At 50.6% G+C, this 24356-nt stretch overlaps 1 protein-coding gene across 1 annotated transcript in view; it reads right to left on the bottom strand.

Moving 5' to 3' along the window:
* KAT6A (lysine acetyltransferase 6A) overlaps positions 1 to 24356 on the bottom strand; it is a 1549616-nt gene that overhangs the window by 54203 nt on the left and 1471057 nt on the right. The window contains exon 16 of the mRNA XM_069617664.1: positions 2889 to 3171. Coding sequence (XP_069473765.1) covers positions 2889 to 3171 — 283 coding nt within the window. The remainder of the gene's footprint in view (positions 1 to 2888; positions 3172 to 24356) is intronic.

Below are 24356 nucleotides of genomic sequence, written 5' to 3'. Positions count from 1 at the left end.
TTCTAGATTGTCCCTGTTGCTCCCAAATCTGACCAATAAAGATCAATCAGGATTTATACCAGGCAGGCAAACGCACGACAATTTAAGACGCATGGCGCATCTGGTCGAAAAAGTAGCACCCCCGCAACTCTACTGGCGGTCGATGCCGAAAAGGCATTTGACCGTGTGGAATGGTCAATTCTTTTCCAGGACATTGGAACGGATGGGGTTTGGGGACAACTTTCGGGAGATGGTCAGGGCAAATTACAACTCCCCCTCGATCAGAATAAGCATTAATGGGGAGATCACGGGAAGAGTGGAGCTCTCTAGGGGTACTAAGCAGGGGTGGCCCCTCTCGCCCCCGTATTGTATGCTATCTATCTGGAACCACTGCTGTGCAGCTCAGGGAATCGAAGGCGGTAGTGGGAATGGATATGGCGGGGAGGCAACATAAGGTGGTAGCGTATGCGGATGATCTGTTGATTATAGGTGACCCGATTCGCACTCTCCCGGAGGTGATAAGGGAGCTGGAATCATTTGGGGAGGTGGCAGGGTTGAAGATAAATTGGAGCAAGTCAGAAATCCTCCCGCTGGCGGGTGACATAGGGGAGTTGAGGAGGGTGGCCACATCACTCTGTCTTAAGTGCACGAATAAAGGGATCAAATACTTCGGGATTACCCTTATGGGGGCGATCAAGCAGGACCTAGAGAGGTGGAAACCGCTGGCGATCTCATGGTGGGGGCGAATTGCCCAGATAAAGATGTTAATTCTCCCGAAACTGCTGTAGTACTTGCAAGCTTTACCGATACAGATCCCCCGGGTCTTTTTTCAGGGCATTAACTAAAGCAATTTCATCATTTATTTGGAGGAACAAGACCCTGAGGATATCAAGGGCGGTGTTAACTGCCCCAATGGGGAAGGGGGGATTGGCTCTACCGCACTTCTACAGGTAGTATCAGGCGGCACAGTTGTGGGTACTCAAAGAGCGGATGGGGGAGGAGCAGCAGAAGGTTTGGGCCGAACAAGACAGAACGCTTGCCAGAACTCCACTGAGGGAACTTTTGTGGAAGAGTAAGAGGCATAGACTTGAAAACCTACGAGTGAGCGCGGTGATGAAAGCTCCCCTGGATGTGTGGGACGAATTGACACGGCGCAGCGTAATTTCAACTGTGCCGGGCCCCTTCTCCCCTATGTTTGGGAATCCAGACCCCCCCCCCCCAGGCATGGAAAAGGGCAACAATAGAAACTGGGAAATAGTGGGGTGTACAAAAATAGGGGCAATGATGGAGGGCCAAGCGGTGCTTCCGTTTGAAACGTGCACTGAGAGCATCCACTCAGGGAGACAGATAGATTTAAATATGAGCAACTTAAACACAGGTTAAACACCCCAGCGATCATGCAGGCGGCGACACAGGACCTCTCTCAGTTCGAGAGGTTTACAATAACCAACCCGGGGACAAGAAAGTTGGTATCCACCCTCTATAGATTAATTAACAGGCAAGATGAAAGGATCAGCTGGTCTTTATGGTCAAATGGGAGCACACCCTGGGGAAACCCATCAGTAGGGAGCATTGGGAGGATCTTTGGGGCGGGATGCCAATGGTAGCTTGATCGGTCCAGATGAGGGAGATGTGGGTTAAGGTGATGACTCGGTGGCATCTGACTCCGGTGAGACTGGAAGGGATGTTTCCACAGGTGTCTAACAGATGCTGGAGGCAAAGGCACTTGGAGGCACATTTGGTGGGAATGCAAAAAAGATTCAGGACTTCTGGGCCGATATAAAGGCACAAATGCAGGGGATCTTCCCGAACGTGGCCCAGATGGGGGAACGGGTGTGGATGTGTGACCTTAAGGACGCGGCGGCCAAAGAGCTGACCAGGTCGCAATGGAGGTGCTTTATGGGTTTGCTAATAGCGGCTTGGGCAGCTTTGGCCCAGTGTTGGAAACATTCAGACCCCCCGCTGATCTTCAATTGGCTGCAAAAGGTCTGTTCATTAATCATTATGGAAAAACTATCTTACACACTGAAGGGCGCTACCGGCTCCTTCGAAAAAGACTAGGGAAAGGTGCTCGAATTTCTTCAGTCGGACTACATGGAACAGTGGTGCCCACACAAAATTAGAATATTGGACTTGTTCAGGACATGAGCGTTTCCCAGAGGACTCCGAGTGCACTCTCTGGCGGAGGGAGTGGGAGTTGATTTGATTTCGTTCTTATTGTTCGTATAGAAATGATAAATAAAAAAATGTTAAAAAAAATTGCAGTGTGCTTGTGTTTCTTTTCGTTTTCCTTTGATAGATCACAAATGTATACAGTGATTTGCCTTGAGGTAGAACACCATATTTGAAATCCAGATAGGACCCCTAAAAATCTGCATAAAAGAGTAATTACCAGAGCAGTGATCCCAAATACCACCTGTAACAATCAAGATTGTCACACCTTAAATTGTTTGTTTATTGTTAATAGGTCGTTATCTCATTTACTGACAATTTTAGTAAGGCATAGAAGTGATATATTCATATTTTATAATACTGTACAGCATGTTCATCGACTTTAATATTCGAATTGCCATTTTGTTGTATTTTAATCTCAAATCAAAATTAAATCAAATGAATTGCTTGACAAGGGCATCAGACTCCTGCCACCCGGGCGAAAAGGTATGACATGGAGGATAAAAGACAGTCTGGTACAGACCATGTTAGTTGGTCTCAAGTGTTAAGCACAGGAGGTTAGGCTTAAATATAAAAAGTACAGCTCACAGCTATGCCTCTAAAGGAGTCCTAACAAGTTCACGTCCTTGTTTCATGAAATTGATTCTGAGAAGATTACACACTGTGCCGCAATCCTCATTTACAAAGACAGGGCCTAAATGGGATCAGTCAGTAGTGTGTATTAGATCCATACATACCTTCAGCATCCGATTCCTCCTCCTTAGACTTTCTTTTAGAGGGAGGCCTGCGTCTCAGTGGAGTTTGCGGTGGCAAGCATCGAAAGTACCCCCTGGAGAATATCTCCCCATCATCCTCATCGAATTCGAAAGTGGGCTCCAGACGTGGCATGGGCCTCTCAGAGTCTGAATCTTCGAAGGGCTCCTCCAGTACCTCAGTGGTCTCTGAGATGGTTTCCGTTACCACGCTGCTGTTGTGGTGCTTTCGCTTTCGGATTCGCCGTTTCCGGTGAGGGATCGGTTTCTGCAGATAGCGTAAAAGCAAATGTCAAGTAAATGACAGTCAATGAAAGAATGGATACTCACAAGACAGTTAAACAGATCAATGCCCTATCCTGTGTTCTCAGGCAGCACTCAGCTTAACCCTTCTCCCTTTCAAAGTCTGCATAGGGTGCCTGGACGGTGCTATGATACGGAGTGCCCAAACTTGTTAACCTGTACCAATAATTCTCCAGCGGGGTAACCACCAAGATTTATAAGATGTTGAACAGTACAACCTCCCTTTATTGTGTCCCTCAGACAGACGATAGCCAAATGTGTCTTGAGAATTTTTAAAGCGTTAATATTTCAACATTAAAAAAAGTAAAGCAAAGAAACCTTTTTGTCATGGAAAACATTCAGATTTTCTGTTTAAACATTTTCTCAATTCTGTTTGTCTTGATTTCATCCACTACGACTGCCCATAATGGAGGAGGCAGTTTTAGTCTTGACCTCAGTAGCTTCTTCTAAATTATGAGAGAAAACACAACCTCCAAAGGTGGGGGATTTAATTGCTTATCAGTATGTTGCAGATATCCTCGCTGGGCAAACACAATGTTAGTAACCAATAACAGTTTGCAGCTCGTTATCTGCGATACATGCACATTCAGTGCACAAATCTACCATTTAGAGGCATGGCTCTGCAATTGCAGGTGATGTTTCTAAAAGTTAAAAATATGAGTATCGATGATGAAAGGAGCATGCCTAGAATCCCAATGACGCCATCCCAAATTCAACAATGCCACACATGACGTTTTATGGCATCTGTTAAGTTTCACAGTGCTCAATGGTGTGAAAAAAACCTTTGTGACCTTCATTCCCATGCTACCATTCTGGAAAGAGGCACATCTATATTTCAATGTTTTCCGATAGGTTTAGTATAGGTTTCCCCTGTTTGGTCCTAACCTGAGACTTCGAAGTTGAGAATACAGTTTGTGCCCCCCTCAAGTTCAGGGTACGCAATATACTGTGATTCTTTGTAATGATTATTCCCATGGTCGACTGTGTGGGCTCCAATGGTTAATGGCTGTGTACGGTTCTATTGTTATGTAAAATCCACTACAGTGGCAAAGAGGCAGACAGTGCTCTTATGCAAGAATGAATGGGGTATGGCGTGGGCATATGTAGTCATAGCTTCTATCTGAATAAGAGAGTGAGGACGGAAACAGCCACTTATTGAAGAGTCTTGGATGCAATGGTTAATCTACATGCGAAGAAGCCTGCTAGCGTTTAATGTGGCATCCCGCTGATATGGTGGCCACCAGAAAGTGCGAATGGATGCAACTCTATGACTGGGGAGTGCCTTACACCACAACTCACAGTCAATTCTTATAGGCCTCTGGAAAGGGCCATTATCTTGGTACGCAAGTTAATGCCAGAGGTGAAGCTGAGGGCTACAAGCTGGGCAGCGTCATTATCCTAAGCAAAAATTACCTCTACCGAGTGGGGGTGGTGGGGTTAACTGAGCTCACACAAGTAACTTGTAATGTTAATTTAATGAACGTGGAACCAGCAAAAAACTTTAGCAAACAGCATTAATACACGCAATGTGTAGTTTGGGGAATTGAACGTTATAGCTTCTCTCTGCTTTTACACAGCTGAAGACAATTGTTTCTGTGACACTTCTCAGGATGTTGCTCACGTCAGTTTGGAATGAGGTTGATTAAAAAAAGAATTGCAGACTTTATTTCAAGCACTCCGATAGGCTCAGGGGAGGTCTACAATATAATACATGTGCTAATTCCACATTCATGTACAGAACCTTCTCCATTACCATGCAGAATCAGGAGCAGATTACTGCAGCATGAAAGGAGACAACAACCAGAAGACCGGATGCAGGAAAGCCATGTCTGAAAATGTACCCTGCCAAGACAATCCTAAATGAAAAGCTCTGCTCCACTACCGTCAGTTCCGGATATTCCTCTACAAGAGTAAGACAACTCTGGAACCCACTTCGCTTGCCCCAGTGGGACCAGCTGGGTTAACAACCTTTGAGTCGACTGCCTTCAAGAAGCTTTGCTGCCTGTTCCCTGCACAGGCACAGACCAAGAGGCAAGGGGATTGGCACCAGACTGTGCTTGTCACTTGCAGCAGCTGGACACTGTAAACAGCAAATAAACTGGACTATTAAAAAGTGACAAGAGGCACTCCAAAGGGTTGCCACCCCCCCCCGGATTTACTCTGCTAGAAATCACCTGCAACATCCACCACTAGCGTTGAGCCTCCACCAGTTCAGAAGCACTATAGAGGATCACATCTTGACCGCCTCTTCATCTCTGACTCCATATATGCTTTTCTTACATGAAAGTAACCTCTACAGCTGGTATACCTCTTGCCACTGTAAACCACAATATTGGGAGCAGCTGCCGGCCTCTGAGCATCACTGAACAGAAGCACTATCTGCAGTCATACATTTCCAAATATATTCCACCTCAAGGAACTGTTCAGATGCCTCCCCTAAGGAAGGAAACTCAACTGATTCAAAGGCCAAGTCCTATCCTTAACATCGGTGCTATCGTTAACAGTGGAGCCAACTTTAAAATTGGGCCATTGGATAACACTGGAGCACTTCACAGCATCAGGGGCTTTACGTATCTTGCTGAGCCAATGAGAAACCCATCTCCTCATTACTGAGAGACTATTAAACAGTCAGGCAGCTACAGCGTACCCTGGCAACCTAATAAAATCTTTATTCTAAGACCCTAATTGGCCTTGAGACTGTCTAACCCTATTTTACCTTGCAGCTCTGGTACACACACATTGGCCCAAGAATCCTGAAACAATTTTGGAGATGCTTGTGGTCTTGTGCAGAAGGGATGTGATTTAGCAGTTCGGGCTGGACAGCCTCTTTGGGTTTGGGACCAGGCCTGATTGGCATATGATCTTTCCCCTTTCTGTAATGGCAGGCGAAGACCGATGGTCTGGAGGGTTGCCCAGAGCAATGCCAGGGGTCAGGATTCATTCTAAACCTTCCAGCCATCGCCTCTTTTGTTTTGCCCCACACACATTCTTAGCCAGGGCACAAGATAAGCAGCAAACCTGCCGATTTTAATACCAACAATTTGTTTGATAAACAAAAATCGGGATTAACAGCACTCGCTCTTTATGCCACCTGCATTGCTCAGGTAATGAGTTCCGACCAGTGGGAAGAGCAGCACCTGTCACTGACCGGGCCTAGACTATATAGTGTTAAAGGCATGCCCAATTTGATTTAAAAAAGCTTCTTTCCATTTATATAACTGGTAGTTGCATGTTAATGATTGGAGTACAAGCAAATGCCTATTATTTTAAATTAAAACATTTGTACTTGCCTAAAAATGCACTAGTCAGATTGAGAACTGCATGTTTAATCTAAAAAATCCCTTTACTGCCAATTTCCCGAAATAGGGAGTGAAAGGTTTAAAGTAACTTACCTGCAACTATTCTCCCCAGCATGGGTCTGGCATGGATTCATACGCTTATGAATATTCACAGTCAGGCTGGGAATCCTCAGTAAAAGATGAAACAAGTTACTTACCTGTGACTGTTGTTCTCCAGCATGGATTCACATACTCATGAATATCCCCCCGTTGTCAGGCTGGGAATCCTCGGTAAATAAAAAAATCAGTTTCAGTTTTGTTTCTGAACTGTCTTTCTACTAGTAACCAATCGCTGGTCTCTGGGCCATACTGCCCCCAGCCAATGACTGCCCTCTAACTAAGCCCCTCCTCTGGCAGCAATCTTCAGATTTGGTAGCACACAACTTGTTCCTTCTTGTTCCTTCTCCAGCTTGGGGTCTGGTATGGATTCACATGCTCATGAATACAAGAATACATAGCAGAACACACATGCACAACCACGGGAGGTGCCAAGGCTCAACATTAAGCATTTCAACAACTCAACATTAAGCATCTCTTACCTCCTCACAAGGCTCACCTTCAGGCGAACAGGTTATGCAGCACTGCCTGGCTGACTCTGGACTCCTCCCTGAAATCCCAGTCGACGCAGTAAAATCTCATGAAGGTCTGCTTCGACCTCCACGTAGCAGCCCTGCAGATGTCCAGCAGGGGGACACCAGACAGGAACGCCGTGCTAGCAGCGATCACTCTGGTTGAGTGGGCTCTCGGACGGCCGGGCAAGGGTCGGTTTGTCAACCGGTGACAGTGCATGATGCAGCCGGAGAGCCATCTGGAAATGGAAGCCGTCGAGCGGGCCTTCTCTTGGTTCACAGGTCCAAAGTTCAGAAACAGCTGTCTTCCACGACAGGAACTTCAATGGTGCCGAATGCAGCGACTAGAATGGCGGCCCCATGAGCCTGGTCAGCACCACGTTGAGCTCCCACGCCGGGCCAGAGTCTTCACCGGCCGAACTCTAGTGCTGCAGTAGCCAGGCCTGCAGGTTCAGCGATCCTGGGTCGTGATGGAGGATGGCAGCTCCTTCCCTGGCGAGAAGATCTGCGTCCATCGGTAGTTTGACCGGGGGAGGAGGGGCGCTGAAAAGTCCAGAAGGTCCGGAAACCAGATCTGCCTCGGACATGCCGGTGCGACGAGGATCATCCTCCACCGGGACCATCTGAGTCGACTGATGAGTCGCAGCAGCAACGGGGGGGAACGCATACAGGAATAGGCCGTCCCAGGGGAATGAGAAGGCATCGCCCATGCTCCCCGGCTGGGGAAACCTGCTGGCGAACCTCCGGTACTTGGCGTTCGTCGCTGTCACGAATCGGTCGATCTGGGGATTGCCCCATCGTCGGAATAAGAGATCCACTTGATCCTGCTGCAGCTCCCACTCGTGGCACGAGCGCAGCTCCCTGCTGAGCGAGTCGGCGATGGTGTTCTTTATTCCTGCCAGATGGAAGGGTACCAGGAACATCCCTTGGGCGACGGCCCAATGCCACAGATACTGGGCCTCCTTGGATAGGGCTGGGGATCTGGTGCCCCCCTGCTTCCGGATGTAGAACATCGTGGTGGTGTTGTCGGTGAAGACCCTTACCACTTTGCCCTTGAGGGACGGAAGGAACGACCTGAGGGCCCAGAACACGGCTCGGACCTCCAGGACATTGATATGTAGTGACCTCTCCTCCGGGAGCCAAAGGCCTTTTGCGTGGAGATCTCTGGTGTACGCCCCCCATACCTCCAGTGAGGCATCCGTTGTCACCATCTCCTGGTGTGCCAGGGTCTGGAAGTCCATGCCCGCCGCTAGATCCGGTGTTGGGGCACCCGCGTGCATCGCTTGGCGTAAAGTCTTGTTGAGTGAGATGCTGTCCTCGAAGCTGCCCGCTGTTTGCATCCAATGGGCGTTGAGGAACTCCTGCAGGGGTCGCATCGGCAGCCTGCATAGGCGCACAAGGTAGATGCACGAGGACATCATTCCGAGTAGGGACTTGAGGGATCTCACCCTGACCACGTTCATGGTCAACAGCCGTTGTACCTTGCAGGATGGCCTTCGTCCTTTCCTCTGACGGCGAAGCCAATCGTGCCACTGTGTCGAGTCTGGCTCCCAGAAACAGGGCGTCTTGCGACGGTACCTAGTGGGATTTCGCGAAGTTGATCGAGAATCCCAGATCCGTGAGCAGTTGGACGGTCTTTGCTGTGTGATCGACGGCGAGTTCCCTCGACTTTGTTTGGATGAGCCAATCGTCCAGGTAGGGGTAGACGTGGATCCCCTGCAGGCGCAGGCGCGCAGCCACTGGTGCTAGGCACTTGGTGAACACCCTGGGTGCCGACTTCAATCCGAAGGGAAGGGCCTTGAACTGATAATGTCGCCCTTGGACCACGAATCGCAGGAATTTTCGATGTCCTTTTAGAATGGGGATGTGGAAGTAGGCATCCTCCAAGTCCAGCGACAATAGGAAGTCGCCTTCCTCCAGCTGTCTTAGCACGTGCTGGAGGGTGACCATCCGGAATTTCTGGGACTTGATGTACTTGTTTAAATGACGAAGGTCCAGGATGGGTTGCCAACCGCCAGTCTTCTTCCGGACGAAGTACCCCAAGTACACTCCGGAGCCCCGGAGCCTCTTTTGGACGAGTTCTATGGCTCCCTTTCTTAGCATCGCTCGTACCTCCAGAAGCAGTTGAGGGACGTGGTTTTCTTCCTGGCCACGGGTGGAGTACGGGGACATCTTTTTTGAAATTCCAGAGTGTGCCTTCGGGCCAGGGCATCTAGCACCCAAGTCGCCAGCCGGCCTCCCTCCGGGGTGCTAGGGTGGGGCCCTGACGCCACGGCCGGTTCAGTCCCGTCTCGTCGCGGCCTTGCTGCCTTGGCGATGACAGGATCCTCCGGTCTTGCCGCGTCCTTGTAGGCTTCCTGTGACGAGGAGCAGGCCCTGTTAGGCAGAATCCTGTGCAGTTCCCTTGGGGAACACTGCAAAAAGATTAAGACTACAGGAGCAGCAGTAAACCCAATAGGTAGCAGTCTGCACCACCCAGATTTACCTGGTAGCTGTGGCTGAGCAGTCAGACTTCCCTCAAGAAGAGTAGGGCAGTATGCAGAGTATACACAATTGGATCAAAACACAGTAGAGCAAACAAACACTGACCAGAGCTTTGTATAAAAAGTATATAGTTATTTATTTAAAACACACTTTAGGTAATACACTAGCACTCTCAATGAAAAGTAATCTAAAACACAGTCAGGTAAGTATACACACCTCCCTTGATAACTATTAGACAAGTCAGGGTTAAAGCACAACTATTTGTTAAGACAGAAGTGAGCGCTTAACCTAGATGGCACTCCAATAGTTTAGGTTAAAAAGGGAGAGAAAAGGCAGAGCATAAAATAAAATAGTTCCCAACACTTTTAAGAGTTCAGAGCAAGGGGAGAAAGGCAGGTTATACTGTAGAGCCAAAGTTCATAGGCCAGGCCCACTTTAAATGGAGCAAAGCGAAATGTGCCCAGGATCACACGGTTTAAAGTGCACTGAAAGTCTTTGCAGAGTGTTCAAAAGAGGTTGGGGTGATTCAAAAGATAGTTGGAGGTCTGGAGCCAACCCAATATAGAAGCCAAGGATTTAAGGGTCACCTTTAGCAATCTGTAGAAAGGGAGGCCAGGCAGGACACAGTACCTTAAAGAGAAAGGAAGCTCCGGCGGGGGGCAGTTGCTCCTGGCAGTGGTTGCAGTTAGTTGTTCCGACCAGGGGAAAAGAGGATCCCGTCGAGGAGGAAACTTGGAGTTGTTGCACTGCACAGGGATGAAACCAGCCACAGAGTTCCCGATTAAAAGGTGCGGTCCTTTTATTTGCGGTCAAAAGTGGTGAGCATGGCTATCCGGCCGCCGGGGTGCTTGGTATGGGCGATTCGACCAAGGGCTGTCTTTGGAAGGCGAAAAGGGTGAACTGGTTGATCCGACCAGCTCAGGGGAAGAAGACTCGTCCAGCAGAAGATCTTCTCTTGTCGTCAGGAAAGTGGTGAGGTGGCTGCAGCAGGACTTCGCCAGTGGTGTCGTCGTTGCAGATGGCTCAGTTTCGTCCCTCTTCGGATTCTTAGGTCCTGTGGCGACTTCTGAAGTTCCAGTCCAAAAGGCCCTGCTTTCATGCAGAAAAACCCCCATTCATCAGCCTAGCTGTCAATCACACATGCTAAGTGGTGAGCCGGACGGCTCACCACTGGGCCAATCAGAGTAGAGTGCGACTTGGGTTGCTAAGGCAATGCAGTCCAGGGTGCCAATTCCCCCCTCCACCCTTCCTGTGGAACCCAGACAGAGTGGCACCACTTGGAGGGCGTCTGTGGAGAAGCCCGCCAAAATAGTGGAACAAAGGGCTCGACCTTGGTCAGAGTTACAGAGACGGACACAAACGCCATTTTAGAATCGAGTTCTGGCAAAAAGACACAACCGGTGATTTAATATTATCTTTAACATTGTACCAAAAAGTGGTGCGTTTAAAATGAATGGGAAAATCCCATAGAGAATATTCCGGGGGAATATTTTGCGTGGTAACCACTGCCACCAGCTAGAAACTCGACGAGGGGGGGACGGGACAGTGCGCCCTCAAAAACAGACCCAGAGGCGATCGAATTACCCCATACCAGTACTTCCACAATATGATGGTTTGTACTGGTTCTGTTCACAATTTTGGACTAGTAAAGCCAATGGTGACTTTACATGCCCTGGGAGACAGTCAGTCAGTCCCAGGGTATGGAGTCTATGTTTGGGGGTAACTGTGACACCCCTGTGGTACTGCACTGAGGGTGCTGTGTACCACACATACAGAAAAACAGATGACACCCTATGGAGTAAAAAGGAACCCCATAGCCCATAAGCACATAAGTCAAAGACATACCTCAAATCATGCCTAAGAGTAAGAGAGTCTCACTCTTAGCAGGAGAAAAAAACAAACCCTAAAAATCCAGCAAAGCTGCAGGGGGGGCTCACTAGGTTTGGGAAAATAGCCTCATCAGAGAATTCTCGCTAACAGGCCGCTTGGCGGTACGACGAGGAACCGCCGCCGAATCCTTTGGAGGCACCTTGCTTGCCTCCAGAGTTCAGAAAGGACGGCCGTCGTTGAAGAACGCCCAAGGCCCGAGCCGTCTCGGTGTCCGTCTTGATGGCCTGCAGTGACTCGTCCACCGTCTTGCCGAAGGGCATGTCCAGAACCCTGGTCTGCACGTCCTGGCGGAAATCGGTGGCCTTGAGCCAACCGCGCCGGCGAAGGCAAACGCCATTGCCCATCTGGCGAAAACCGGTGTCGGTGATGTACGTAGACCCGTAATGGCGTGGTCCGAAGCCACCTCGCCTTCCTGTAGGATTTCCAGGGCCTCAGCCCTCTTGTCGTCCGGGAGGAGGTCCAGGAGGGGAGCGATCTTGAACCACAGCTCCCTGTAATAGCGTGCCACAATCGCGAGGGCGCTGGCGGCTTCAATCGTCGTCGCCGTCGACGAGATGACCCGTCATCCCATGGCGTCCAGCTTCTTCCCCTCGCCGTCCGGGGGAGGTGTGGAAGTTGAGGCCGTCGCCCCCACCGATTTCTTCTTGGCCGCCGCGGAGACCACTGAATCTGGGGACGGATGTGCTCTGAGGCACATAGGGGGCAGAGTCCGGGACCCGTATTTCTTCTCGTACCGTCTTTCTTAGCAGTAGCCGTGGACGGAGTGCCAGCCCCTCGTCCCAGATGTCGTCCAGTAATGGGACTGAGAGGACAGTCTTCCTCTTGACCTCCCGTCGTTGGTAGAGGAATGTAACGCTCACCTGATTCCCGTAGAGGCGCCGGTCTTGACTGGGCGTATACCGTATCTTCAAAGGTGATGTGTAACACACGGCTGGCTCTTTGGGCTGGACCTCTGTGCACTGTATGTCTGACTCGAAGGGTAAGATGTCTGCAGATAGAAAATATGGGATTAAGGAACTGGGTTATTGAATGTCTCTCTCTTCTTCCCTTTCTCTTCTCCTGTAGAACCCCAAAAGTTAACGCTCTCACCTTAGGTAAGTGAACGCCGTGCTCTCCATCTGCCTCGGGGCAGGGTGCTGTAATCAGTTTCTTCACTGGATAAGGGGAGCAGGCCTCTTGACTTCAGAGGACTGCTGTCTGTCGTTTACTGCACGAACGGTAAGTTTCGAGTAATTCTAATGTCTTTAAAGTCTTTAGTAATGATGTTTCTTGTTTCGCAGGGTTCCGGCGATGGCGGATGACAGGCTGAAGTGAGTTGAAGATGGAGCCCGTGTGATGAATAGAAGCGCCTGGAAGCACGTAAGTAAGCGCTTGTTGCCTGCTTCACGATGCGCTCTAACTGTCTTTTTATTTTGCAGGTACAAGTTCGGAGCGGCTGCAGGGTGCCGGAATACCCACTGGGTTAGATGTGGAAAGGAGTAATGGCACGTGAGTATTAAAGTTCCCCAATGTCTTTAAACGCACCTTGTTTTGTCTTTCAGATGCGGGATGCAGCGCCGAAGGCCTCCGGAGCGTGCGAAGAGTTGGTAAGCTTTTGTCTTTCAGATGCCGGAATGCAGTGTGAAGACCTCCGGAGGGCACGAAGAGTAGTTAAGCCTTTGTCTTTCAGATGCCGGAATGCAGCGCGAGGCGTTGGTGACAGCCGATGGACCAGGTAAGTGAAGAGCTGTCACTGAAGACCGTAATGCTAACCTGTTCTTTCTTGTCTTTATAGGTGTTGCTGAAGACTGGATTCAGGATGGTAAGCCTTTTTCCTTAGGCCCAGGATCAGATGCAGAAGACACGATGAGCGTTCTGCTGCAGAGGATGCAGAATAACGCAAAGCAAGATTCATCCATCGGGTGTGGTTTAAATAGCCTCCTGTAGTGCTTAGGTGTCTCCTTCCACAGCCACGCCTATGTAAGAAAAGAGTTCCTGCTTTCCAGAAGAATTCCAGTGTTCTGAATCTAGGGAGTGGCTCCTGCCCCACCCAACAGGAAAAGTAGTTCCAAACAGAAGAGGATCAGAGGCTCAACTGGCAGGCAAGTAAGCAGCATGGTCTGCTGCAGGTAAGTCCACCCAAGCATTATGAGCCCGGCGCTTCCAGCGCTGGGACTGGGCATATTTATGAGCCTGGTGCCACTGGCGCCAGGACTGGGTCCAAAAGGTCCCAATTGGGACTGGTTGGCACTCGGAACCTGGGTTATGGATCTGCTTCCAAGGGAGTTGGGAAAACCCTGACCTTTTGGAAGCAGAGATCATGACAAGGACGCCCCCCCTTCAGTTTTTTGGGGCAGAGCTGGAAGAGCTCAGATGCCCTGGCGATCATGGCATGGAAGGAGCCAATTTCGTCGGGGGGTGGTGGAGGGGCCCAAGGAGGTGGTGATGGGAGGTCCATTCCGTTGTCACCACCGTTGTCGTCTCTGTTCCTGTCTTTTCCCTCGGAGGAGAGGACGGGGTGAAGGCTGGAAGGGGGAGGAGGATGGACTCGTCTCGGCTTGTTAGGTGGGCTCCCCGACGGTCCAGGCTCTGCTGGGTCATCGGTGGGGGGGGTAAGGGCATCCTTGTCCTTATCTCTGTACACAGGGCCTGTATAGCCATCAAGAGAACTCCTGAATTGTCCCCTGGTATGGGCACCGGGACCGATGGCTGGAGCGTGGGGCCCTCCGCGGCCCTCTTCATCGTCAGCTCCCCCGTTGCCAGCTTCGTCGGGATACTTCCCGTGGGCCCTGGATTTGTCAGACGTCTTGTCCCGTATCCTTTGGACGCTAGCCAACTCATCCTCAGAGGTGGTATCCATGTCCGTTATGGCTACCATGCCCCCCCCCCCCCGCTTTCTCCTGCTGGGGTTTCACGGGGGTCTTCTCAATAGGCAGAACAGAGTTTCCCTCCGGGCTGGCAGGGAAACTCTAGCCCCTGGAACCGTCTCCACTGGGGAAGCCTCCGTAGGTTTCACCAGGGCCGCCACAACTCCTTCAATCGAGGCCTTAGCCGGGTGAATCGGGTCCTTCACAACCTTGGCCGTGCCTGAGGCCTTCACCTTGGGGGGGGGGGAGGGTCACTGCCTCGCTCCCCCTCGGCTGTCTCAGTCGGGATCGACCGGGGCTTCTCCCGAAGCTTACCCGGGTTCTCTGACTTCCTCTTCACTAAGCCAGAGCGTTAGCTCGTGGTTGATGGTGTTGGTTATAATGCGCCCTGCCTAGCAGCTGAGGAAACCGACCGATCGGTGCTCCCGGTGCCCGCGGACTCGCAGTGCTTTGCCTTTTGTTGGGCCCCCGTAACCGGAGCGCCCGCAAAGGTCTTAGAAGACCACTCTGACTTCTTCCTCTTCTCCGATCCTTCATTGTCCGTTCGGACATGTTCCCTACAAAACGCACAGTCCTTCTCCACGTGCGATTTGTCTTCGTGAAGGCAGTAGAGGCACCGAGAGTGCTCATCCTCAAAGATGTTCTGTAGTCCGCATCCAGGGCAGCTCCTGAACAGCTTGGATCCAACAGGCATCATGCTTCCTTTGTTCTGGGCCATGTCCACGCGGGGTAGCCCTCAAAGATCTTCTGGTATCCTCCGAGAAGTGGAAAACTCGAAGAAAAGAAGCCCTTGAGGGGCGTTGAAAATTCCGAAAACGGGTCCCCATTGATCGGAAGTACAATCGGTGGAGCTTGAGGCTTGATTGACCGAAAATATAAGAGTAAACTCTTCGAAAAAATGCAAAATGCAGTAAAAGCTCGAGAGCTACAGCTCCAGGACTCCCAACACTTGAACGTGCGGTAAAAATCTGAAGATGGCTGCCAGAAGGGTGGGGGGGGGGGGGGCTTAGGTAGAGGGCAGTCATTGGCTGGGGGCAGTATGACCCAGAGACCAGTGATGGGTTACTAGTAGAAAGACAGTTCAGAAACAAAACTGAAACTGATTTTTTCTTTACCGAGGATTCCCAGCCTGACAACTGGGAATATGCATGAGCATGTGAATCCATGCCAGACCCCATGCTGGAGAAAAAATATTTTCACTTTCACATAAAAACTGTATTTCTCCTCTAAACCAATCACCGTCCTCTCGGTCAAACTGCCCCCATCCAATGACAGTCTCCTCCCTAAGCCCCGCCTCTGGCAGCCATATTCAGATTTGGTAAGCACGTAAAGTGGCAGTATGACCAAGAAGAGTCGCAGAGGGGTTGGAGGGAAAGTTCGCAAGTGAATCCATGCCAGCACCATGCTGGTTACAGGTAAGTAACTTAAACCTTCTCCAGCATGGGGTCTGGCATGGGCTTACATGCTCATGAACACCACATACATAGCAGTACAACGTCACACAACCACCAGAGGTGGCAATGCTCAACAGAAGCAATTCAAATCTTACCTCTGGAATAGGTTCACCTCAAGCGAACAGGTTGCGTAGCACTGCCTGACACCGACTATGGATGCCTCCCTGGAATCCCTGTCGACGCAGTACAACTTCATGAAGATGTACTTGGACCTCCACATAGCAGCCCTTCAGATGTCCAACAGGGGCACACCAGACTGGAAAGCCGTCGCAGCGATCGCTCTGGTGGAGGGGGCTCTCAGACGGCCAGGCAGCAGCCGGTTAGCCAACCGATGACAGTGTGTGATGCAGCCGGAGAGCCATCTTGAAATGGAACCCTGGACAAGGCCTTCCCATGATCCACAGGACCAAAGTTCACAAACAGTTGTGAAGTCTTCCAAAAACTCCTTGTGTGAGTCACTTATAACTTCAGTGCACAAGCAACGTCCAGCGAGTGCAAGGCTCTTTCCACCAGCGACAAATGTTTTGGTAAAAAACAGGTAACACCAAAGGCTTGTTGAGGTTGAATTCGACAGACACTTCAGCATTAAAGAGGGGTGCGTATGCAGCACTAACATCTATTTGTGGAAAGTCAGGTAGGGTTGCTTACAGGATAGGGCCTGGATCTCACCTTCCCTTCTGGCAGAGGTGATGGCCACAATGAAAGCCGTTTTCACAAGAGAAACTTGAGCAGGGCCTGATGCATAGGCTAGAAGGGGGCCCCCATGAGCCTTTTCCGAACCATGTTGAGTTCCCACATTGGGGCAGGACCCTTCATCAGCGGGAAGGATCTAAAAAGTCCTTTGAGAAACTCCTTGACGGGTCGGTGGGACCAAAGTGAAGATCTTCCTGGTGACATGTTGTAGCGGGAGAGAGCCGCCAGATGTACCTTGATGGAGGCGTTTGCCAGTCCGGCCTTGGCAAATTATAGCAAGTACGGCAGGATCTGTGGGGCTGTGACCCTTGAAGGGGTAATCCTCTGTAACCGGCACCACGTAGTGAAAAGCTTCCACTTGTGACCGTAGCACTTAAAGGTCACCGACGCCCTGGCTTTGGCAAGGACCTCCCTGCAGTCTGCTGGCAACTCAAACCCTCCCAACTCTAGGGCAGCAGGAGCCAAGGCCTCAGGTTCAGCAATACTGGGTTGTGATGAAGGATTGCGCCTCCTTCTCTGGTGAGATGATCCGGAACCTAAGGCGGCTTGACCGGAGGAGACACTGACAGGCTGAGAAGGTCCGGATACCAAATCTGCCTTGGCCACGCTGGGACGATGAGTATCATCCTGCATTGACACAGAGTGTGTTCATGACTCGTACCAGACGAGGAAAGGGAGGAAACATGTACAGAAACAGCCCTTCCTACAGGAAGGAGAACACGTTCTCCAGGCTCCTCGGAAGGTGGAATCTGCTGGCAAACTTCTAGCATTTGGAGTTTGCAACCATCGCAAATAGATCGATCTGGGGCCTGGCCCACTTGACGAAGATGCAGTAAATATGATCCTGCCGAAGTTCGCACTTGTGGCTGCAGCGCAGTTCCCTGCTGAAGGAGTCTGCAATGGTGTTCTTGACTTCTGCTAGGTGATGAGGGACGAGGAACTTCCCCTGTCGGACAGCCCATCACCACAAATACTGTGCTTCTGTGGAGAGTGCTGGGAATAGAGTGCCCCTTGTTTCCTAATGTAGAACATGGTGGTGGTGTTGTCCGTGAAGATCATCACCACCTTGCACCTGAGAGATGGAAGGAACGACTCGAGGGCCAGAACACTGCCTATAGATCCAGGATTTTGATATGAAGATCCTTCTCCTCCAGCAGCCACAAGCCTCTTGTAGACGTCCATTGAGCCCTCCAGGTAAGTGTCCATGGTGACAGTCTCCTGGTATGGGAGCTTTTGAAATCCCGTGCCCTGGCCGATGTTGGAGTGGGTGCCCTACCATCCTATCACCTGAAGGAAGGAACTTGCTGCTGAGAGATTTTGTCCATGAAGCTTCCGGACACCTGTATCCAGCGCGCATCCAGGAATTCCTGTAGGGGTCGCATTTGCAACCTGCAGAGCCGGACGAGGTATATGCAGGACATCATGACCAGCAACGACTTGATGGCCCGCAACGTGGCCGTCTTCGTCGCGACAGCCTTTGCACCTTTCCTTGAATGGCTGCTATCCTCTCCTCCGAGGGCCATGCCAGGCAAGATGCTGTATTGAGTCTGGCACCTAGGAAGAGCGCATTCTTCAATGGCATTAAGCAGGACTTTGGAGAGTTCACAGAAAATCCCAGATCCGTCAGTAACCGGACGGTCGTCTCCGTGTGGCTGTCTGCAAGCTCCCTTGAGCAGGCGTGAACCAGCCTGTCGTCCAGGTATGGGAATACGTGTATGCCCTGTAGACGCAGATCGGACACCAGAGGTGCCAGGCATTTCGTGAACACCCTGAGGGGCGACTTCATGCCGAAATGTAGAGCCTTGAACTGGTAGTGCTGTCCCTGCACTACGAAAGGTAGAAACTGTCGATGTGAATGGGGACATGGAAATAGGTATCCTCCATGTCCAATGACGCCAAGAAAGTCTCCTCTTTCCAGTTTGCCGAGCATGTGTTGCAACGTGACCATCTTGAACTTTTTGGACTTTAGGAATTTGTTTAGACGTCGTACTTCTATGATGGGCCTCAGGCCCTCGGTCTTCTTCCTGACCAGAAAGTATTTGGAATAGACTCCGGAGCCCGGAGTTGCTGGTGAGCTAGCTCTATTTCCCCTTTTCGCAGCATGGCCCACGCCTCCTTCAAGAGTGGAGGGATGTGCTGCTCCTGACGGGCCACTGGAGGGATCTGCGGACAATTGCGCTGAAACTCCAGGTTATGTCCTTGGGCGAGAGCGTCCAGTACCCATCTGTCGGTGGTGATCTTTTTCCACTCGATGAGCCGCATCAGCCGGCCTCCCACTGGGGTGAATGGGTGGGGGCCCGACGTCCTGGTCGGTTCAGTCTTGTGTCAGCACCCGGCCCTGCGGGCAACGGAGATGCTGTCCTCCGCCACCGTAGGGCTGGGGGGCTGGGAACGGCCTCTGTAGGTTTCCTGAGTCGTGGATCTCGAAGGCTGACGGTACGATGAGAAGAAACATTTTGATGACCTGCTTGACTTTACTCTGGAGGAGCGAAAATAAGAGCAGTGCTGCTGAAGGGTGCCCTGGGAATGGGCTGTCTCCGTATCCGCCTTGATGGCCTGTAGGGACTCGTCGACGACCTTCCCGAAACAGTTATCTCCGTCGACAGTCATGTCCAGTACCCTCGCTTAAACCTCCTGGTGGAATTTTGTGGCCTTCATCCAGCCTTGGCGACAAAGTTAGACACCGTTCCCCATCTGCCGGATCCCTGTGTCGGGGAGGAACTCCAAGATTGAACCCTTTTTGTACCACAGCTCCCTGTCGTACCTGGCTAGGATAATCAGTGCGTTGGCCGCCTTGATGGTGGACGCCGCAGTGTAAATCACCTTCCTTGCCATGGCGTGCATCTTCTTCCCCTCGCTGTCCGGAGGGACTGAAGATGACGAGGACAGGTTAGCCGTCCGTTTCCTCGCGGCCGCTGAAACCACCGAATCCAGCAATGGTTGCAACCTCAGGTACGTAGGTGCAGATTCCGGCACCCGGTGGTACTTCTCCAGCCTATCCCGTTTGGCTAAAGCTGTCCAAGTGTTCTTCAATAGGGCCAGACCCTCTTCCCACAGGTCATCCAGAAGGTGCACCACCATGATCGTCTTCCACTTGGCCTCGTGCCTCTGGTACAAGAAACCCTCCTTCTTGGTTTCTTCGGGCACATGCTGGAATCGCTCGGAGGCTCGGGCGATCATGGAATGGAACAACCCCACCTCATCCAGTGGGGATGCCCTAGGCTGCAGAGACCCGCCACCCGCTGCAACGATATTGTTGTCCGTCGTTGTGGCCATATCCGTCCCCATACCCGTGTCTGCTGGGGGAGAGGGTGCCCGACGCAGATGTGGAGGCTGAAATTAGGGCATCGGGTTACACTTCCTCTTCTTTGCTGGCAGTCGATAGGGACCATTGGAACCCGGGCCCAGGCCCTGTGGCACTCTCTTCTGGATCTCCGATACCAAGGTGTGGAGGGTCGACAGGATGTCCAGAGACATCCCTTGGCTGAGCTGGCGTGATCGGAAACACTAGGCCCCCGCACCCTTGTTGTGGCCCTCCTCTTCCACGTACTCGTGGACCGTGGGTAAGGACTTCAGGTCGTCATCCATGTACGAAACCTTATGGTGTTGGCCAGGGCCTGCGACTGATCCGTGGCATCCTTGCCCCCCCGACCCCTTGTCTTTCCCACCCTGAGGGGTCGTAACCTGGTTTTGAGACGTGTCCCCTTCTCTGGCATGCCAGCATACTTTGCCAAGGTCATTGTGGTGGTTTTGCATCTCAGGGGCAGGGATACCTTCTGCGCTGCGGGGGTCACCTTCATAGGGTCATCCCCTTTAGCCTTCGTGAGAGCAGCCGCCACTATAGTCGACAAATTCTTATGCTGTGCCGATTGGGCCTTCTTGGGCAGTTTGGCCACCTTCTCCTCAATCAGCGGCTTCTCCCGCAGTTTAGCCGGGTTGGACAACTTCCTTTTCGAGGACTTAGAAGACCGCTCCTCCTCGAACCCGCCGGTCCTGGGTGAGGCATGACCATGCTCGGAGCATGGGGCAGAGGCCTTGGAGTTCAGCCAAGCCGCCATTCTACTGGGCCTATCCTTTGTCATCTTCTTGGAGAAACCGAGCCATTCTCGCATTCTCCTTCCTTGTTGTCTGCATGCAGGCAGTAGAGGCATTGCAGGTGCTTGTCTTCAACAAACACATTCCATAGCCCGCACTTGGTGCAGGAATTGAAGAGGGGCCGTCCTTCCTTCTCCTCCATTATGGTTGGAGGGCGTGAAGTAGGCCTTCTGGAAACTTGGACAATCTTCGCCCTTGAGGGGTGCTGAAATTCACTGACAACGGATCCCCGCTATCGGCAGATGGAGCAGAGAGCACACAGGCTCTTTTCGAACAAAAACAGAACCTTTTTCGGTCGAAAACACAAAAATGTAGAAGTAGCTCGCAGAGCAAACGAGGACTCCCACAGTGAAGCGTGCAGTAAAAATCTGAAGATGGCTACCAGAGGAGGGGCTTAGGGAGAGGACTAGGTGAGCAACCTGAAGATGTCTCTCTGACTAGTCCCCGGTGATCTGTCATCCAGGTGGCCAGGACACGGACATTGCAATTGGATCCAGTTCATGGGGGTTGACCAGTGCAGGAGGATCACCTGGATTGGGGGGGAGGTCATCAGGGAGTGGAAGGGCGAGACCGACAGGTGAGACACGGTATATCCTCCTTCTTATAACACCTTTTTCCCTTTTCCTTTGGAGACATCCCTATCTCTAACCCGGTCACCACCCCCCTCAGCTGGACTGACCATTCTCTACTCCTGCCCCCCACACTACCAGCCTCCTTGGTCGTCATTAGACCAATGAAGCGAGTGCCAGTCGCTGCTTTTACTTCCACTTTCATCCCACCCCTTGCCCTGTCATGAAGATCCGCCTGAAGCCTGCCTCCAAGCGCAATGGCTGGTATGACTCCGATCTAGCATCCCTGAAACGCAAGTGCATAGTTGCTAAACGGAAGTGGCAGGCCTCAGGCTCATCCTCTGACAAACTGGCCTGCCGTCTGCTCCGAAGGCAATATCGTTTTTCTATCCACTCCAAGAAGAAGGCAACATGGCTGAACATTTCTAAATCTGCAAGGAACCCGCCAATCCAACAGAAGTATCCACACCTCTCCTTCCTCCCAGGCTCTCTGCACCACTTTGGCATCCCATTTCACATCTAAACTCAGGACATCCTGTCCTCACTCCCCACCACCATTCCACCGCCTGCTCTCCTGCCTCCCTTGGCCCCCCCTCCCTTCACTCCCTTCACTTTCCTCCCTCCTGCCCATAGCACCTGATGAGGGCTCTAAAGTTGTCTGCTCTATGAAGGTCTCCTGTAAACATGTGCTCCCCTGCTCTTCTAGTACCATTAAGGATATGTACTCTCGTACCCTGGCTCTTGCAGACCTCTGTAACCACTCCTTCGCCACTGGCCCCTTCCCTCCATCCCTCACACTCTCCTTTGTGCACCCCCTCTTAAAAAGGGCCTCTGCTGACCCCTCCTTCCTGGTTCACTAGCTCAACTACCCCCTTCCTTGGTAAACTCTTGGAGAAGCTGGTCCTCCCCCAACTCACCCTCCACACTGAACTTGTTGGTTGCCTCCATGACCATCAATCTGGATTCCGGGCATCCAGAGAAACGGAAACTGCTCTCCTGAACAGCCGTGAAGACACATTTTCAAATCTGGACTCCAACTCTCTTGTTGTTCTCATTGATCTCTACTGTGCCTTTGACAGGATCAACCATTCTATCCTCATAAAACGACTCTGTGATACCCTCTGCATCAGGTACCGGGCACAGGAATGAAAAATCGCTTTCCTCACTAACCACCCCTCCTATGGAACAGCCTCCCTTTCTATGTCTTGAACCAGACCACCTCAGGTTCCACATACAACTCAAGACCTTTCTCTTTTCCTCTGCCTTCCCTCTGCCCCTCCCTTGCTAACCACTCTACTTTGTCACCGAGATTGGCGGCCTGGTTCTTCAAGAGTCCAATAGGGTCTACAGCAACCTCCCCCCCCTGTACTGCCCTCTGGGACCACCCCCCCCCCATTGGGTGGTTGCCTCTGCTCTGAACTTACCTTTGGGAGGTAGACCTCCCTTGCATGGGATGCCTCTGTCCATGCACATACCTGTTGCCTCCCCAACGGGCGCACCTCCGGCACTTCCTCCCCTAGAAGACCCTAACAGAACTTACCCCCAACCCATTACCCCTTTGTTTTCTCCTTTATCTTTTCATTGCACTTGCACGCTCTGAATGTCACAAGGCCATATAGGACTGCTTAACTTTCTTTTTACTCATTGTCAATTTGATTGTTTATTTGCTCCCTTAATTCCTTCTGCCTTGTGGCGCTTTGAAACACTGTCTTGCTGTATAAGCGCATTATAAATATCCAATAAAAGAAAAAATATTAGGCCTAAATAAATGATTGAATTTGTATACATTCTACCCAACTTGTATTATTAAGACTGCTCTTTGTGTGCCTAACTGAACCCTTCACCACTCCCGCACATTCCTAAGTCTAAGCTTTGCTGCTCAGTCACAGTACCCAGATTGAGTTTGGACAGGGCTTGCAAAATCTTTAAAATTCCAGTAGACCTGCAGATCGAGTACCTTATTTTACCTACTCGAGAGGGAGAAATTAACTTGACGCATATAATCATGAGATAAACACTTTCTTATTTGCAAAAAACATTTGTCGGGTGACCAACTTTAACAGTGCTGTTGATGTGCCTTTCCATAAGCTTAAGAACAAGTACCAGCTTATTTTATTCGTCACAATTAATTCGAATATAATCAAGCACTTTTTCTTGAAAAGAAATGGTGACACAATTAAACATTGGCCAGCACTGCCTGCCTATAATATATGCCTTCAGCTTTTCTTAACGACAGAAAAAGAGGCAGGCTTAAATTTGTTTTGAGTTATGAACATTACGTAACATTTCAAACAGCTAGTTGCTGTCTTCTGATGAAACTACAACAGCTTTTTTGCTTCGTGGCCCTGATAGCTTATGGCCCATGATGTGTCTTTCTCCTGGGTTTGAGGTGAGTCAATGCTGTACTGCTCGGTTCAGCTCAAATTCATCAACGGCTGGGCCATCCTATGAATCCTCATTAGTGCAGATAACATATCTGCTTTTAGGCAGGTAGGCAGCTCATTTTTTAACCTGTTCATGCTGCTAAATCATCACTAACAGGTTGCTGTTGTTGGGCTGATACAGAGCATTTTTTACAAAATTGGAAAAACATGTTTCATTTCTTCTGGGCAGTCCTTCAACAGTTGAGTAAATAGAGATACAGGCTTGTGTGTTCTACGATGAAACACATGAAGTTTGAAATCCAGCAACTCTCCTGGAACAGACTGAACATCTGACAAGGTCTTTGAATAGTACTCAATACGTTTTTCAAACTCTTCATCCCCAAAAATTGATATCTGATCAACATTGTCTGGCCACAAAGTGAAATCAAAAATGCAGAACAGAAAATAGGGTTTGCCACTGATGCTCGAGTAACCGATTTTGTATAAGGGATCTGGCATTATCTAGCAAGTCAATAGTGTATTCTTTAACATTAAATTGGCCTTTCCTGCCAGTATTAGCGAGACCTCCGCAAAATGGCTATCTTTAAAGATTGTAGTAAACTCTTTAAGTGCCTTCCCAGGCTTTGCCATCATGTGCTGAAGTTTCTGCAGAAGGACCTCAATTCTCTTTGCTACCTCAGAAATTAGGCTGTCTTCCGGCTGCAATGCCTTTGATACTTGCTGAAGTAGCATAGTAAAGTCTATCAGAGTGTTAGAAATAAAGAAATGACTGATTTCAAAACTTGGAGCAATCCTGTGGCCTTATGAGCATATTCGTCTTTGCCTGTT

The sequence above is a fragment of the Ambystoma mexicanum genome, chromosome 10, assembly GCF_040938575.1.
Source record: "Ambystoma mexicanum isolate Mex_15411 chromosome 10, UKY_AmexF1_1, whole genome shotgun sequence".
Lineage (NCBI taxonomy): Eukaryota > Metazoa > Chordata > Amphibia > Caudata > Ambystomatidae > Ambystoma > Ambystoma mexicanum.
Note: the sequence above shows the minus strand (reverse complement) of the source record. Positions and strands in the feature narration are given on the sequence as shown.